Source organism: Zootoca vivipara, chromosome 7, assembly GCF_963506605.1.
Source record: "Zootoca vivipara chromosome 7, rZooViv1.1, whole genome shotgun sequence".
Classification (NCBI taxonomy): domain Eukaryota; kingdom Metazoa; phylum Chordata; class Lepidosauria; order Squamata; family Lacertidae; genus Zootoca; species Zootoca vivipara.
In genome coordinates this window covers 38,057,571-38,076,727 of record NC_083282.1, presented here as the reverse complement: position 1 = coordinate 38,076,727, position 19,157 = coordinate 38,057,571, and the positions used below count along the sequence as shown (strand labels likewise).

General features: G+C 42.5%; 1 protein-coding gene across 1 annotated transcript in view; it reads right to left on the bottom strand.

Moving 5' to 3' along the window:
* PLPP3 (phospholipid phosphatase 3) overlaps positions 1–18,845 on the bottom strand; it is a 68,646-nt gene extending 49,801 nt beyond the window's left edge. The window contains exon 1 of the mRNA XM_035121564.2: positions 18,131–18,845. Within this exon, the coding sequence (XP_034977455.1) occupies positions 18,131–18,269 (139 nt within the window). The 5' untranslated portion in view covers positions 18,270–18,845. The remainder of the gene's footprint in view (positions 1–18,130) is intronic.
* Between the last annotated feature and the right edge of the window lie 312 nt (positions 18,846–19,157).

The window sequence follows — 19,157 nt, the reverse complement described above, 5'->3', positions numbered from 1 at the left end:
ATTTATGGGATTTTTTCCCAATCCAGGCTGCCAGCAGGAAACGGTTTAAAATACGGGGATTTCCCACAAAAACGGGAGATTTAGGTTGAAAAGAAAGGCAAATGCATTTGCCATGATGCAGCAGACCTTAGCCCGTCCCTCTGCAATCAACAGAATGGGACTTAGTCAAGAGTAACCTAAAGCCAAGTGTAAGTTAATCATGTCTAATGTTTGCTGAAATGTGCCCAGAATGCAATGAGTCAATAATTTTTTTATAGAAAACTAGCATGTGTTTGGAGGAAGGAAGGATCTGCACCAAAAAGCAGAGAAGAGAGAAGCTAAACTGTAAAAAGAATAGAGAGAAAACCCCCTAAAGCTGAGTCTGTAAGCTTTCAAACAAAACCATGCTGTTCTGAGTACTACTTCATTGCATCTATCCAATACATTTCTGCTCCTCTCCCAGAGCTCCGGATGCCTCTTCGACCCAAAACTGCTCTTGAGCAAAGCCAAACCTCAACTTTGCCACTGAAAAGCTTCTTTGTTTGCCATCTCTTTCCAATTCAGCATATCCTGTGACTGAACCCTGCAGTACAGTATAATACTCACAGGCCTTGGCAGCTGGAGGGTCTGCTAGCAGGTCTATGGTTCCCATAATAGCTTTCCAAACTTCAATGCCGGAGTATATTTACTATTAAGGAACTCTTTCCGGTGAGAGGCGGGGGACAGGGTGTGCAGGCAGGGAGAACAGAAACATTAACAGAGTAGGAAGAAAGAGACAATATTACAGAACGACTTCAAAAACTTTTATCCTTAATTACTACCAGAGATCTAAAGGCATTTTCACCCCAGGTTAAATGATAAGAGGTAATCAGCCTCTGGCAGCATCTGTTGAAGATGCAACAGAAAGATGGAAATAGTTTGCTTTGTTTCTTTAAAGATGCCACTTTGGGTAGCAACCACATGTTTGGCCCAAGGTCTGTGCTGAAGTCCTTTGCTTTGCTTTTTTTCTGAAGTAACTTTAAAGTCCTTATCATTTCTTGCAAACCTGATAAATACATGCTTTAGGGTTTGAAAGCCAAACAACACACAGTTCAAATTTCCCATGAGTTACTAAAGTTGCCATTTCTAAATGGTATTTTGCATTACTGGGTTTGACTATCACAGAGTGAGTGCAGGCCAAGAAATGTCATCTTCTTTTATAGGAAACTAAATATGAGCATTAATTAAGGTCAGCTAGCTCAACATATGCTTTCAGCTTGGAACTCTGCTGAATTACTGTTCCAAGTGTGCAGCCAGCACTCATGTATGTTCATATACTGAGAGAGCTTTAGGATCTTTTGCTGGAGTAATGACATGTGCTTGTTATGCCCACAGGAAGCTCTCACACAGAGGAATAAGGAAAGCTTGGCTTATTGTATGAAATAGGAGTGACAGAATATATAAAAATGCTGCTTCAGACAGCAAAGTTGCAATCTAAGCAGGCAGCAAATTCTACAATACACAACAGCGTGTATATGAACATACACGAGTGCCGGATGCTCACCTGTGAGTCCAGGTATAACACTACATGCATAAACTCTGCCTGCTTCCATTCCAGATACCTGCTACTACTTGGTGGGGCTGCACATGGAAGGGCAACTGTCACTCTCCTGCATATGAAAAGTCCTTAAAACAAGTTGAACCATTGATCCATCTATCTAGGACTCATTTAACAAAACTACAACAACTTTGGTTCCAAGTGGAAGACCAAAATCAGAAAGAAGCATTCACAGGTGAGAGCGGGGATCTGCTAGGATGGTTTTGTAAACAAAAGCAGCACTAACATCATTTTTACTACCGGTAATGGTTAAATGTAAACAATTGTCCAAGCTAAGCTAGGGCACATTAAAGTGGGCTTATAAACAGATCCTTCTAAATACAGGCAGGCGGGCGTTGCCATGCTAATCTCCTAATCCTTCCACTATGCTATCAAAACTATTGGAGGAGCATGTGAGCTATGCACCCCAGTGGGTGTGCTGAATCAGTTCACTGGAACCACTCTCTCCAAGCATTTCCTACTCCCACTGCAACTAATTTATCAGCTGATGCAAAGCCTATTGAAATTGATGTCACATACCAGTTCTCACTACAGAGAATTCATAGCTGCCAAGTTTTCCCTTTTCTCACGAGGAAGCCTATTCAGCATAAGGGAATTTCCCTTTAAAAAAGGGAGAACTTGGCAGCTATGAGAATTGTGCTTTTGAATCTCCCCGCTCTAATAACTACAGAGAATCAGGAACAATCCCAGCCAAGGGGAAAAATCCAAGTCACATCCAACAGTTTTGATCGCTCTTGGTATCCACACCATACTGCCAATTTTGCAGTGGTGAAGACTCACTGGGTTGCGACCAACTGAAGAGGCCCTTATCCAGGATCCAAATAAACAGGAATTATGTGGTTCATTTAAACAAGAGGTAAGATTCAAAATAGCATCATGTGGCAGGCAGTGATAATTATCAGGATTGCAGGGGGGGGTGCGATTTAAGTCTTGGCACCAAGGGGACAGTGTCTCCCAATGCAAATAGTACCTCCAGATGAAAGATTTTCTATGGGGAAGCAGCATGAAATGAGAGTGTTAAAAATCCCTTTCCCCACTGGCTGCTATCCTGATAATTATTAGCTCTCCCCCCCCCCCCGGCTATTATCTTCATTAAACAACAACAACAACCATGTGGGTTAAATGCAAAGCCTCGTTTAATGCCTAATTTGGCCCTCAGTCTGATCACCTTTAAAGGCTAATCATGCACATGCCAGGGAATTAGTTGAAGACGATGCTTGCTGGTGTGCAGTCTGCTCTGTGATGCCAGAAAAAGAAAAGGCTGGGTTTTGGAACACATTCCCTAGGACAGACATAGCCAAATCTTCAGAAAGCTTCTTTGTAACCTTAAAACGTGTGAGGATATTTCTCTCTCCCCTTAAATGGGCTCCCTCCAAAACTCTATTTGACTTTTCCATGGGTTTGTGTTTGTGAAAGATTCATGCCAAATGAGTAAAAAAAAACCAAAAGGGACGTCACAAAACTTATCCTTTTAAGGGAAAGGAGGGTGAGAGCAAGTATTCTTTCTCAGAAGCTGGCTCACACGCTACTCTAACCCTTAATGGCATTTCAACAAAGGCCTTGAAATACACAGAACCAAGCGCTCCTTCACACACAAGACTTTTGTCCTCAATAGGTATCAGCTCTGTGTAGGAAGGAAGAACTGCACACAAGGTTTTACACAGTAATGTGTACCTGTGACAAAATAGACATATAGCAATGTGCATTCTTCACAGATGGTGTACAAGTTTTTGTTCCGTATTGTGACAATTGTAAGTGCAGGAGGAAAACAGCGTTTTCTCTTATTGATGTCTAATTTGTCCCTTAGTCCTTGGTTCTTGTTTTTCATGAGACAGTCATTAATGTGAATATTTACCTGGTCTCTGGGGGCCCTTCCTCTACTTGACTGAAGAAGCATAAACATCATAATGAGACAAAGTTGGACTTGTAAACTTCACAAGATTTATTTAATTGAGCACTGACTTTTCCAACTTCTGAAAAGTGTTGTCTCATAGATGGTAGAGCAAAACTTTCAATATGATCAATGCAAACAAGAGTGTCTTTATGGATCCTAGAGTGAAACTATGGCTTCCATGTCTTTCAGATTAGTTATTGTGCCCTTCAGACTTTGTTGGACAATAACTCCCATCAGCCCCAGCCAGCATAGCCAGTGGTCAGGAATTATGGGGGCTGTCATCCAAAACATCCGGGGGGGGGCATCATGTTGCTTATGCCCACTTTAATGAACTACAGGTAAAGCATTAGTTGCTCTATCTTAATCAAACAGCAGGTGGTACAAAGTGTGCCAGGAACAGAAGAGTCAGTTACAGTGGTACCTCAAGTTAAGTACTTAATTGGTTCTGGAAGTCCGTACTTAACCGGAAGTGTACTTAACCTGAAGCGAACTTTCCCATTGAAAGTAATGGAAAGTGGATTAATTCATTCCAGACGGATCCGCGGAGTACTTAACTTGAAAGTACTCAACCTGAAGCATACTTAACCCGAGGTATGATTGTATTAGGATACACCCAAATCATTCTGTCAGGAAATTCATGTCAAAAGACAAAATAAGGGAACAAAGTAGTGTCACCATCCAATCTTACTAAGGGGCAGGTGGATCCTACATAGAACCATGAGCAAGATTCAAAGAACAAGGTCCACCAGCAGGACCAAGCTAAACCTCTGTCCTACCTTACCATTCTTCTCAGACCACCACAGACTATTGCTTCAGTAAAAAAGGAACAGAAAAACAAACCCACAACAAAGAAGAAAGTTCAGGCACTAAAAAGATTCAGCTCACCAAGTTGCCAGAGTGGTTTGTACATCAGTTACCCTTTGGTGATTTGTGGCTTGTGGTTTGTCTGTCTTGTTAAAATAGGAGGTACTTGAGGGAGCAGACTCTGCCACCTCGGGACTTGCCAATCTCCTTCTCTCTTCCTTGTTTTTTGATAAGCAGCTTCCCAAGTTGTGATGAGTCTGTCTTCTTTCCCCTGCTGCTCAATGTGCATGCATTGATCAAATGAGTGCTAATCAGAAGGTAAGAAGAGGGAAAAGCAATTTCCCTCTTTCTTTGAACCAGGGCAAAAAAATGAGCGTGGTTGCAGTCTTGGTGTATTTTCCTGAGTTCAGCAGAGTATTAACCCAAATCTTCAGTGGGCCAAATTGGACATGACCACCATTCATGTGTCCACCCTATTCACATGGAAAGCTGGGGATGGAGCTGGCAGTTACTCAAGCAGTAAAGGGGCCATTAACGTTTTGCCTCCCATGCCTTACCTCCTGATAGCTGATTGCTCCAGCCGGGTGTCCACCATTCCTGGCCCCAATACCAGAAGTGAGCTACGAATGGGCAGAAATGGCTGAAGTAGTGAACTGGAGGGATATAAGGCATGGCAGGGTTAGAACTTTTCTAGATGCTTAATGCCCCCCCCCAAAAGCCCCACTACCTGCCATCTTCTGCTAGAGTCTTCATATGTCCTTCCAATAATTGGGGGTGTGACATGTGGGAGAAGGATTTCCACACAGGCCTCAGTGGACCTCAAGTAAAACTGGCAAATACTTGGGCTTGGATCCATAAATCCCCCCCCCCCCCACGGAACAAAGTCCACTTATGATAGATGTGAGACTACTCCCAAGTGATTTAGTGAGTTGCATCAATTATCTGTAATCAATTAAAATTCTTTCTCCCCCCCCCCTTTTATGAGGGGGGAGACTTTCTGGGAACGAAGCATTTATCCTCTGGGGATCTGTGAGGGCTGCCTGAGTGAGAAATACAGTTAACTGCATTCAAATGACCAGTTTACCAAAACCTTCTGGGATTATGGTATTCTTTTCTCAATGCTTTCCTCAAAACCATGGCGACAGACTCTCTTTTGCTAAGGAGATCTTAGCTTGAAGTTCTTGGCCAGTTGCCATGGATACCAGGCTTATACAATGCCTGCACTGAAAAGCAACAGTGGGAAAGACAGCGAGCTCAGGCTTCTGTGCAAATTATGGACAGCAGGGACTGACCTCTGCTAACAACTTTTGTGGCTGGGGTGGGTGGGTTGGGGAATGCATCCCCTCCCCAGGACTGAAACAACTTTCAAAGAGCTGGAGCACACACATACTTCACGTTCTGTCCGTTGTTGTTGTTTTTGAATTAAATGCTTAACCAAATTCATTAAAAGGAGGGGGAATCTGCCTCCATTAGGTCTGGAAACAGAATTAATTTGCATGCTTTGGACGCTATTATAGCACAGGCAGAATCAGACCCTTGGGCAACTCAATGATTTTCTCTTTTTTAAAAAGGTTTTCAACATGATTGCACTAAGGACCAGTTTAGAAGAACAGCATTTTGGGATTCAAACATGAGATGCAGTTTTGCCACTCACTTGCTGTCAAGTGCAGTGGGTAGCTAAAGGGTGTGTGCCGCAGCAGCAGCAATCTGTCAAAATACTAGTATATTACAAGGCAAACAGTTATTAAAGCCGCTGTTTTCACTTGAAGTTCCAACTGACAGGTGTTTGCATTATTTGTTTATTTTAGTGGGAAACTTGAAAAGGAATGGAAGGCGATCTCTCTGAACCACCACTAATACAGGATCATCTCTAGACAAGTTTCTCAGACTCTGTGACCTTGCCTGCCTTCTACTTTCTGCCCCCCCCTTACACAACCCAGGGCCACCCTGTTCCACAGCAGAGCATGCAGAGATCCTTGAAGGCAGACAAAACAACTGAGCCCATTCTCCATGCTATCAGAGGAAGGTTAGAGATGCACCAATAAGCTCAGTTGTTGGTTTTTTGGGTGGTTTTTTATTTATTTATTCTGGTACTCCCTGCAATATAGGGACATCATAACACTGTACACCCTTCCATTGCTGGTGTCAGACTGTAATACAAGAGAACATAGATAAGCATAAATGTGCTTGAAACGTTGAAACATATTACCAGAGGCTGGAACTACACTCCCTTTTGTCTAAAGCAGGCATCCCCAAACTTCGGCCCTCCAGATGTTTTGGACTACAATTCCCATCATCCCTGACCACTGGTCCTGTTAGCTAGGGATCATGGGAGTTGTAGGCCAAAACATCTGGAGGGCCGCAGGTTTGGGGATGCCTGGTCTAAAGAGAGAGGCATGGGAGGGGATAGGACACCCTGTTTTGTCTAGCACTAGGTCAATTGTTTTGTCTCATAATTAGGGCAAGGACCACAAGTTGCCCAGGTGTGAACTAGATGCTAAGCAATGCAGCGGTGGTTATATGAGCTGCATCAGTGACACAAGATTGCTGTGACAATGATTTTATTTCACCTGCAGGGCCCTTTCCAGCAATTCCAATGCAGCTGGGGATAGGTTAGAGTGTGCATATGTGGGGGGCGAGTTGTGTGAGAGTCGGGTTACGTGTATCTTAAGTGTGTGACAGAGGCAGGGAGGGTGTGTATCTGTGTATGAGGCATACAAAAACATGTGTGTTTGAGGGGGGGGGAGGGAGGATATGGTGGTGACGGTTACTGTTAGGCTGTGCCCACTGGCATGTAGTCGGACTGGCTACCCACTGCTGCAAGTGTCCCTCAGAATCAAAACGATTGCCCACTTCTACTCAGCATTTTAGCCTACCTATCCCTTTTAGGCACCTGCTAACTTAGCATGGCAGGCCAGTTCATTAAAAACAGCAAGCATCGGGTCAAATGCACCAGGGTGACAGTAGATTTCATTTGTGAAGTCCCTGAATTCATCTTCCAGGGTCTCTGTCATTTCTCTGCTTATCTGTGTCTTCCTCAACATTCCACCACCCATTTAGTCTCCCAGGATTCATCAGAACTGCAGCTGACAAAGCCTTCAAAATATAGGACCTTCCATACAACATTGTAAAGTGTGAGTTACCCTACTCCTTTCCTTCCTTCCTCATCAAAATTGTTATTCCTTGAAGACTGTGCCATAAACCTTCTTAAAGCTCTGCCAAAAGGTACGTAAAAGACTCATCTGATCTTTGGAGTCTGGAAGGAATGTAATGAAAAGAAAGGGAGAGGTTTGCATCATCCACTAATGTCAGCCACAGGTTTCTGACGTTTCACCAATAGGTTCTGATTCCATCATTTTAGAATCACTCAATTACTTCACCAACACTCCTTTTAACACAATGCAACTTTTAATGCAATGATAACGCAATCATGCACTGATTAACTTGTCAGATGTTGCTAAACCTTGTCAAGCAGCACTTTGCCTGTAGGCACTGATAATGCAGAGGAGAGCTAATTCGAATTGTCCCAAGACAATATATTGAGGAAGTCCTCTTGCTAAGCAAAGACTCTGTGATGAAATCATATACAATATATACACACAGCTCATTATTTTGCAGGTTGACTCAATCAACTTCCCCAGCAAAATCAAGAACAAGTAAGAATTTTCAGGCTGAGTCATATCAATGGTCCATAAAACTTATTGACAAGAGATCAGACAAGATGCCTAAGGCAGGTTCACAATCAGAACATAATAATAGTGATATACATTCCTAATAGTTACACTCCAACCCAAGGTATGATCAACCTGCCAACCTGGTGCAGTCCATTCATTTTGGACTACAATTTCCATCAGCTCAAGCTCTAACAAAAATCTCAAAATGGAGATTGAGTTTGGCTTTTGGGGTTAGCTTCCACTGACAGGCCTAATACCCAGTCAATCAAATATCTTTTAAAAAGCTTATTGGATAACATAAGAAGTAGAGTTTTATGGGTCTCAAGACTGAGAAAGTGACTGATTCATTTGATCTACTCCAGTTTGATTTTCTTTTTAATTACAAGTTGTCACTAGAGGGTCTTTCCCCCTCAACCATGAGCATAAAAACTGTCGGCCAAATCCATCTAAAGGTGGCTTAACCCTCTGTTTTATCACTTGTCTACTTTTTCAAAGCAATCGCAACTTCTGGCAATTTCACATGCTTCTCCTCCCGATTAGAGTCCTTAGACTTGTAACTAGTTGAATCATCCACCAATCAAGTGAAAGCTATACCCTTCTGAATTTCTTTTGACAGCTGTCAAAACAAAAGCCTCATGCACAGAAGCCTGATTAAGGGGCTTAGTTTCCCACCAGCAAAAGAGCCTACACATTGTGGGAATGTATAAACTCTGGTATGCTGAAAGTTGCAAGGTATGCCAAGGATTAAAAAAACAGAATGAAATGAAAGCAATGTTTGAAATATGGCACAATGCGGAACCTCTGCAATGTAGGTCTTCAGGTGCTGATCCCATTTCACCAGGTCAATTTCAACAACAGTGAAATTGCAGTACCTTTCCTTAAAAAAAAAAATTCCTTCCAGTAGCACCTTAGAGACCAACTAAGTTTGTCTTAGTCTCTAAGGTGCTACTGGAAGGAACTTTTTTATTTTGTTTCGACTATGGCAGACCAACACAGCTACCTACCGGTAACTTTCCTCAAAAGTTCGTGTAAGTACATAAGATGTTATCACCTTCAAATATGCAAACAGAGCTGCTAGCTGCTGAACTAGAAACAATTCACTTTAATGACCCTGCATAAACTACCCTGGGTGTTAATGCATTCTCCCCAGTGTTTCAGTGGTCCATTCTCCTTCCAGCAAAAAGGGGAAATCTGGATGACGGGGAAGTTGTCATCATTCCCATATAAGGTCTTACTGCATCAGAGCTACTAAAACAACAAGGACTTCATTTTCTCCTAGTGGCAACCATATTGGTACACCATTCAGGCAATGCAATATGTGTAGAGAAGTAAGCTGGTTGACAGAGGTACAAAGTCTGTTTCATGAGCACTCAAACACACCTGTCTTTTAACACTGTAAACACCTGTCTTTCCAACCTGTAAAAATGGAGATGTTGATAATGGATTGCCCACTGGGATGTTATCAGAACTTATTATAAGGTGTGGTTTCAAATCAGGCATGCAAATATCATGTCACCTTGGAAACACAGTGCCATAGGAACCTGCCTTAAAACAATTCAGACCATTGATCCAAAGGGGAAATTAGTATTGTTTGCAAGGATTGGCAATGCTCACCAGGGTTTCAGAATTGGTTTCCCAGGCTCACCTAGAGGATAAGCCCCTTTCCCTTACATCTTGAGTGAATATTGGGAGCATGGGCTATTTATATCCTGTGGTTCCAGTATATCTGGTACACAGAAGGGTGAAAACACACTGGAAAAAATGGCAATGGCAGGAAAAAAGGGAAACTGGGCAACATTTTGTTATGATACAGAACAAGCATTTGCTGATGTAAATGGAACCAGCAATCCATGCTGAATCAAACATACCAAATCTGTCATAATCTTAGACTGCGGCTGCCAATGTTTCTCCAGGTTGATCACAGCTTGAATAACTGACAGTAGGGAAGTACAGCTGCAGGCAACACTAATCCAAAAGCCAAAAACACTATAAGAACATCAGTAGCAAGTGGGGAGACCATTCTGTTCCATAGAGCATAGAGAGGGGGCCCTGCGAGCTGAGGCTGATGGGAATTAGAGTCCAACTTCTGGAGGGTCATAGGCTCCCCAGCCTTAGAGTAATCAAAGGGCTGTCTCAATAGAAGATTTCTTATGCCTTAGGGTGAGATGCAGTTAATGATGAAACATAGAAAGGGGCTAAGCAGAACCAATATTTCATATGCTCCAGGACCAACTATGAGCAATGGATATATTATGTGATAGAAAGCAAGCTAGATTAGTGAATTACTGATTTCATAAGACTTAATTATGAGATCTTATATACTTCGGTTTGCAGACCAGTTTCCTTTCTATTCTTTCTTTTTTGGCTGTTAAAACAATTCAGGAATCCAAGATTCTTAAAGGAGACCCGTTATTTCACAACATCCCCCATATAGCATTTGTCCTCTGTTCCAGGCACCAACACTTTAGGATGACATTTACTTTGGAAGTTATTCTTACAAACCACTAAGTCCAGCAGAGTTCACACAAGCAGAAGAGATAGCAAGCACATTATCAGCTCATTATCCCCTGCTTGCTCTTGTTGGCTGGTATAATAAAATAAAGCTCAGTAGCTGAATCTGGGATAGCAACTGTGACATAGATATACAGAGTTGCCAGTACAAATACTGCCCTTCTAAGAGGAGCAAACATTGAAAGTGTTTCAGGAAGCCTAAGACAAAATCAAGCAAGATGCTTTATATTACAAGGAGTTGTAAAAAGCCTGGAGAATATCTATCGCTACCATTAATACCTCAAGTTATTCAAGATATAAATGAAAGCAAAACCATGGGAGGCGGGAGTCTAATCTAATCAATCATCTCTCACACAACTTCTCACACAAGGTTGTAAACAGTCCTAAACTAAATGGGCAAATATTTCTATGACAAGGTCTATTTGGAGAATAATCCTGGTAGGAAACAAGGGCTTCAGAAACAAAAGATATTCAACCAATTCATCAATAGAAAGTGAATAAATTCCTTGTCTGAAAATTCATTAAGGACTTTAATTATTTTTAATCAAAATCCAACTTTTCCACCCTTCAGATAAACTGTTTTCTTAATGATTAGGTAGAACATGAGAAGAAACATTAATTCACACTAGTAATAGTTTGCAAGTACCAGTTGTAGCCATTTCTTTCTGACATCCAATCATAAGAAATTTAAGACACAGTTTTTCCTGCTATTAGTTGGCTCCACATAGTCTATACAAAACAATAGTCCAACACAGGATTTATTTTTATAACCATTATTTTTCTTTTTTTCTTCTGCATCTGTGAATAAAATGGAACATTCAGGTGCTTTCATGAGACACAGAAAAGGAATTATTGCTAAGATGGCAAGGAGAAGAAGACGGATACAAACCTGATCCATCATTTCAAATTTATCAGTATAATTATGCAAGTCATACATGTCTGCTCAGGATTTACAGTGGTACCTCTACTTACGAATAACTCTACTTACGAATGGAGCTCCGTCCGCCATCTTGGATGCGATTTAGATAGGATTTTTTTCTACTTACGAATTTTTAGATAGGGTTGCTTCAACTTACGAATTTTTTCTCCCAATGCATTCCTATGGGATTCTACTTACATTTTTTTTTTCGACTTACGAATGTGCGTTCGGAATGCATTAAATTCGTAAGTAGAGGTACCACTGTACTCCCAGGTAAAATATCTGTAGGATTCTAAGTACATGTGTATAAGATTTCACTGCAAATTCCTGGTATTCAACCAGCCTAGCGTCTCTATACCTGGGTTCTATAATACTGAAAGCTAAATATGTTCTGGCTTAGTAATAAAGGAGAACTAATTTGAATATGCAAATTCATTTACCATCTTTACTTCATTTTCGCTCACCACATTATTGTTCCTGTTTTAGAAATTGGAGGCTGAGGAATAGCAACTTGCCTAAGGCCACTCAGTGTTATGACTCAGGTGGAACTTTCAATAACCCATTAACTCTGATCAAAAGTTATTTAACATAACACTAGATCTTCTCCAACAGGCTCTCGTTTTCCTTAAGTAGAAAGCACTTGTTGTTTCAAACAGACATGTGAAAAGCAAAGTGTCAAGTTAGGATTAGATCAGAACCAAGTGCTTTTGCAATCCTGCAGGAATATCTCCAATATGTAACCTGCGCTGAGGAAGAAATGCACTTCTAACAATACATCATCTGCAAAGCTCCCCAAGAACCTTTGTTCTTGACATGCAGCTGATAGCACAATCCTATCCATGTTTATCTAGAAATAAATCCAAAAATCTTCAATGGGACTTACTCCAAGTAAGTGTCCATGGGATTAAAGTCTGAAGCACAGAATAATTTTGCCACACCGCAGGTATTTAAGAAGCTCATTCATTCCCATCACTGATGGTACACTATGTAACTGTAGTACACTTCCTACACATATATGGATGACTGAATGAGTTGAGTCTTCTTCAAGTGTTCAAAAATAATGGAGAGCTCAAACTAGGAAGAGGAATGGGAGTGTGCATGCTGGCCCAACCCCCAATGTCTTCAGGTGCGCTAGGGGCACCTAGTCCATCCATCTTCCTGCGCTGAGTGCAGATGTCTGAAGGGAGCTTTTACATGCTTGGCTAAATGCTCTTAGAAACATTCCTAAAAGCAAAGTGGCATACATTCTGCACATCCTGGGATTGTCAATGTGTGAAAGAATGCTGGCAGTCTCCCAATGCAAGAACAGCACGTGCATCTCTCGGAAGATATGCAGTTGCCTGTGTTAGGTATTAATGGCATGGTTAAATGTAGGGCAGGTAGTAAATTCCCTTGTTCTTCTCAATCTGGCACATGTATTACTACCACTCTGAATATGTTGTTTGATATGTCCAGGCCTACAGTCACTGTTATAGCAGAGTGAACAAGTGAAGTGGCCAGGGAGGGGGGGCACCACCACAAGCACTGGCTACAGAGCTGTGAATATCTGCTAGCAGGTTCTCACACCTGGTCCCCACACCATCTTGATAGCAGCTGGGATAACTCATTTGGCAGAGCAGTGTTTCCCAAACTTGGGTCTCTAGCTGTTTTTGGACTACAGTTCCCATCATGTCTGACCCTGCTAGCTAGGGATGATGTAGTCCAGGCATCCCCAAACTGTGGCCCTCCAGATGTTTTGGCCTACAACTCCCATGATCCCTAGCTAACAGGACCAGTAGTTGGGAAGATGGGAATTGTAGTCCAAAACATCTGGAGGGCTGAAGTTTGGGGGTGCCTGATGTAGTCCAACAATAGCTGGAGACCCAAGTTTGGAAACACTGCAGCAGAGCAACAAATTCTTCATCTCAAGCTTGTGGGCCCCATATATTGGGCAAAAGATTGCTGCATTGCAGGAGGTTGGAACAGAAGACCCTTGTGGTCCCTTCCAACTCTACAATTCTATGATTTGTGCACTCCTGGAAAGCTGACAATGCTATCCCTAGGCAGGGATAAATAGAGTTAGGCCATGCAATCTGATCTCTTGCATGCTCTATTTGCACCTCAAAAAATGAGCTGAAAAAGATGCAGAAAGGGGTAACCAAGGGGGCTGAAGGCTACAACTTTTGGGGCTTTTATCTTGGAGAAAAGATGGGGCAGGGAGATAATGGGGTACATACTTCTTCACGTAGCACCTTAATTGAACTAAGGAATTCACTACCACAGCATGTAGCAACGGCCACCAATTTGGAAAGATCTAAAAGCAAATTAGACAATTTCATGCAGGATAAGGCTTTTAATTCCAGAATCAGAGGCCATATGATACCAAATACCAGTTCCTCAAGGGTTTCCCACAGACATCTGGTTGGCCACTGTGGGAACAGAATTCTGGGATAGATATGCCATTGGTCTGCTTTTGTAGGACTCCTTTTATGTTCTTAGGATAAAGGATCCTATGTTTCTACTAATCACTTTTATGCTGTGCATATCAAATAGTTCATTTCCTCCAGACACTAGAGGATGAAACTTTTTCCACAGGTCCATATTCATGTGGGATTATAAAGCAAAATGCTATTATTCTCCCTCTCTGCCTAATATATTTGTGCCTGATAATAGAGAACAGATGAAACGATAAACTGCAAAAATTAAACCAAACTGACAGTATGAAGAAAAATGTGCTCTAAGCAGAAACAATCAGTGTTAAAGGGCTGTGGTATCTGGATAATTAAAGTCACATGCTGTTGTGTTCTTCTTTTCTTTCTTGGAAATCCATTGATTTTGTAACATTAGTATAACTGAAAGATTCTTCAGCGTGTAAGCCATTCATAGAAAAGTTGTTTGCAGTCCTGTAGCTTTCTTCCAATACCGGACCCTGCTAGATGTTCATACAATGTTACAACTAAATATTCACAGCTGGGAAGCTACTTGGGAGTACAGGGGCAGAATGACAAGATATGGTGCGTTGGCTTCACAACTGAGGCAAGTGCTTCATTGAAACTCTCTTTAATTTTCAGTGTGTTAAAACTCACAGCCTGATCCTATTTGGGTTCAGTCATAAGTAAAGCTCCTAGAATTCATTACTTCCAAGCAAGCGTGGATAAAATTTCACTTTGTGAAATTTGTAATAAGCTTAATGTGTTTCCAGAGGGGTAACTGCTTTCAAAAACCATAGTCTTGTGGTATCTTGTTTTTATCTTTTTCTTGTTTTCCAGAAGATTCCAACTCTTTTTAAGAAACTGATTATGGCATAAGGCAAGCTTTCATGGCAATATATGATTACTGAAGCACTAAAAATATTCAATAGTAGATACATGGAGAGCTCTAGTAGTCAAGAGATGTGTTATTATCGTTAGCTCTCACCTTGTTAAATTGATCCTTGTGAGTTTTACCTACCTAGCATTTTCTTAGTGAACTTCAGACATCCAAGTAAGTATTGCCTATAAATGCTTTTATCATATAAACTAATTAGCCACTAAGGTGCCACTCCATAGTCATCTCATTATGACATATCTGTACAAAGATGCACCATTGATGTCCATATTTCTCATAGAGTAGAGTGGACTGTAAATGATGAAATCCAGCTATCAAAACTCAGCTCACTGTTTCTTATGCACATTTTCCTATAATTGTGACCACCCCCCCCCCCCGCTGTAACCACAATACTGCTTCCTCTTTTTTAATGCTCCAAAAATTAATGAGCATAGTTTACAATGCATAGCTGGCATAGCACACAAATGTTAGGTTACTCTCCCAATAACTTATGCTCAGGATTGGAACTCAAGTCCTTGACTCAATGTGCCATCATGAATTGTCTTTGGTGAATTACACACCATCCACTACACCACAGTGCCCCCTAGACTCTGTTTACAGATATATCCCTTTTCTTTTTTGCACTTTGCCCTATAAACAGGTTGTTATGATGACAGAGGAGAAAAATAATGATGCTTTCTTGTGTGTTAGAAAATTTTCATTGAGCACAATCCCTCTTCATGTTGCCTCTTTTAGAGTGAATGACAAAACACCAACTAATTTGAACTGAAATAGTATGCCTGTGAGCTACATCAAGAAGATTTCTACATTCAAAAACTCTTAGAATTTCTTAAGTGATACAGAATGGTTACTGATCGGTTCACCAAACACCAATGGATTTCTCCTCAAGAGAAATGAGCAGCAGACACAAAGATATTTTAAAGATGCTGGTTCACTAAATGTTCATCATATGATACATAAGAGAACAATGAGAGAAGATTCTCTTTTCTCAAAACAAAGCCTTACACATATGCAGCATCTCAAGTGCCGCGGAACACGCCAATATTCCACTTACACTGACGTTCTTCTATAGTAGAGCTATTCAGCTCTTGGGATCTAATTGCTCTTAACACGCACTGTTATTATATCCACATCAAATTGTGCAGATTGGACAGCAGTCAGCATTATTACAGATCCCAACAAAGCCACATGCTACTAGCGTAAACTACAGTGTCTCATTCCATTCTGTACCAGCTGGGATTCCCTTCCACAGTCTCTTAATGCCAATGGCTATGTTGCTTCTCACGTTGCATTTTTAAGGGTACCTAAACATTTGAAGCAGGAGTAAGACTTCGAAAAGACGTACAGTCACTCATCATAAAACCTTCGTCTTGAATGTGAAATGGCCCTGATCTGGATTCAGTCAGGTGATCAGACATCCTTATTTTGTTCTTTCTCTAAACATCACAACCCCTCAAGCATAATAAATTACTGGAGCCAGGACACTCGGAGAACTTCAAAAGGGAGTAATCCTTTCAGTGTCTCCAAGCTTACTTAGAGTAAGAAGCTTGAGACACGCATTTTTACTTTTTCCCTATGGCAAGCTATTTAAAGGGGCAAATCAGCACTGTATCTTCACTATCAAGAGAAAACGGGAGCGTATGTCAACAGCACTGTTTGTTTTGTAAAGTTCTTTGGAGCACTGACAGTCTGAAGAAAGGAACAATCTTTTCAGATAGAGGGCATCTTTCTGTCCTGGATGGTTTGCAGTGTTCCTAAATCAGACAGATATTTGTCAGGAGCAGATAGGATACCCAGACAGCCCTTAACACACCCTTTGCACTATAATTCCCATCAGCCCCAGCCAGCACAGCCTGTGGGAATGCTGTCCCAAACATCTGAAGGGCACAAGGTTGGCTGATATCCACCGGAAGGTTTCAGCCCAAGCTTCTGCACACTCGCCACCTTTTTGGAATACTCTATGCCTCCGATCAAGAATGGTGGCATGAAAGCCACCATAAGCTAACTAAGACACCATAGTTACATGCTAGGATTGTCACCTTTTAACATTTCCTCAGACAGGGTTTCTGTGCCATTAACAGCTGAATGGTAGACAGAAATGTCAAAGGTGAAGCCTTTCCAGGCATGGAGAGCTAGCGCTGCTGGCTTTCCTGTTCGGTTAAAGAAACAAGAGCCCTAACAGAGAGGAAAAGTTTGTTCTTTCTTTGTTTCCTATACCCTTTCAGACAACTACAGGAAAACCCTCATTTTAAGGAACACCCCCATTTTAACCAAGACACTTCCCTGGAACTCCACAAGGTAGAATTCAAAGCAGGTCAAGTACCGCAGCACATGCTTTCCACTCTTAACACTGACAGGTCACAGATGTGTGTTCCTCTGTGTGTGTGTACCAAACAGCACAACCAAACTTCACCTCTCCTCTCTTTCCTGCAAGCCACATTTTTACCCCTTCCCTTGGAAAACTGGGGACTTTTCAGCCACAAACTGGTTTGAGAGTAAAATTAGCTTCAGGACAACTGCTGCTAGCTGGATCTTTTCTTGAGGTCGTTGTAATTCCTTTCTCCTTTTTTCTTTTAAAAGGCACACAAAACACTCCCTCGCTCCCTTTCCCACTACAGAAAATCCTTTGGAGGGCACCTTTGAAGCCTATTCTTTAACCAGGAGCAGCCAAGTGAAAAGCATGCCTTGTTTCCCTGGCTGCTCCTCAGGGGCCAGCTGGGATGGGAGATGCTTTGTTTACATATGAGGCTCAACTCATTTGCTGGGACATCCATTTTATTTGGACGGGCACCAGGGCTGGTTTGGGTTTCCATAATTTTCTGTGGTTTCGCTGGGTGCTTTCCTAGAGTAAAATGAAGCCCTTAAAAAAAAAAAAACCTTCTTGGCATCAACAACGCCCGGCTGCCCTAGCTCGTGCATTTTGTACACACAGTACGGCATAGATTGCTACTTAAGAGCTCTTTTGCAACGCAGTGGAGCGCTTTGCTTTGTTTCTGCTTGCTTTTTCCTCCCACATTTTTATCCTTTGGCATCATAACCCATCATGAAACCAGAAAAGGTCGGGGGAAAGAAAGAGAAAAAAAAAGCTTGCAGGATGCAAGATGGGGAGAGGAGAGGAATCTATTCCGAAGAACTGTCTTCTTGCAAAGCAGAGAGCGGCTCCAGAAGATTTGTTATGTCCCAGTCACAAAGTTTTGTGGTGTTTTGTTGTTGTTTTTTAACGGAAAAAGCAAGAAAGGAGAGTGCAAAAGTGAGCAACCAAGAGAGTAAAGACGAAGAGTGGAAAGAAGAACGGGACACTGGTTAGTTTTAGCAGAGAGACTGCTGGAAGGAGGAAAAAAATAGTTGTGCAACCCTCTCTGGAACTGCTTCTTATAAAATCTGAAGAAAGTGAATTAAGATGGGGGAGAGGGGGGGGAGAGAGTCGCTCGAGTTTTAAATCTCACCCATGAAGAGGCAGAAGAGGTCGAGGCAAATGAGCAAAGCTTTCTTGCTGGGGCTTTTACTGGGGTTGTTATTCAAGGCAGGGCTGCCGCCGTTCTTGCTCTCGGGAGCCATCGCCTTGTCGTACTTGTAGTTCTGCATGGCAGGCAGGGGAATCGCCTTTCCCAGCTGCGTCTCCTTCTCGCCGCTCGGGGGTCGCGCTGGGGAATCCGGGCGCCGAGACCGGGGCTGCTCGCTGCCTGCTCACGTCGGAAGAGCGAGCAGGAGGAAGGGGATTTGCAGGCGGCTGCAGACTTGTCCTTGTGGCTGCCTCGGCCAGGGCCCTTCGGCGTCCGCGGGGAAGTTTTCCTCCTCCTCCTCTTCCCAGGCAGCAGAAAGCGCGCGAGTAGCAGCTCCCTCGTCGGCTGCGAAGACCATGCAAAAAGAGCACAACAAGGAGGGAAGCGAAAGTTTTTAAAAAGTTGGGAAAGTTTGGCGCAGCGTGATCGGGAATCCAACCAATCCCGGCTGGCGGCAGGAGCGGAGCTTGCAACTCGGCCGGTCCCTTGCCAATGAATGGCGAGAGAGAGAGAGAGACAAGCAACTTGCACACCCGGCCGCGTCGAAAGTCAGGCTTCGGCTGAGCTTGTGTGATCTGACGGGGTTACTTCTGCACTTTTAATTCCTCTGATCCTTTTCCACTCCTCTCTCTTTCCCCTCCTTTTTTTTTAAAGGTTCCTACGGGCTATCCAAGTACAACCCCCTTCCTGAAACTGACATATACATATGATAATTAACCCCACATCCCCCCCCCCCCCAACCAGGATGAAAAGAGGCAAGAAAATCCTCCATATGCCCCTAGCGCCCCTTGCGTTCAAAACAAGCCTGCTGAGCTCAGTGAGGCAGGACGCAAATCTTGCTAAGGTGGAGTTTCTCTCTGACGATGCCCTCTCTTCCTCCCCCCCCCGCCGCCCTCCCCAGTCCCCGTTTTGCTTGGAAGCAAAGCTGGAAAAGTTTGCTTTGAAAACTTCCGCTGCCTTTTGGTATATC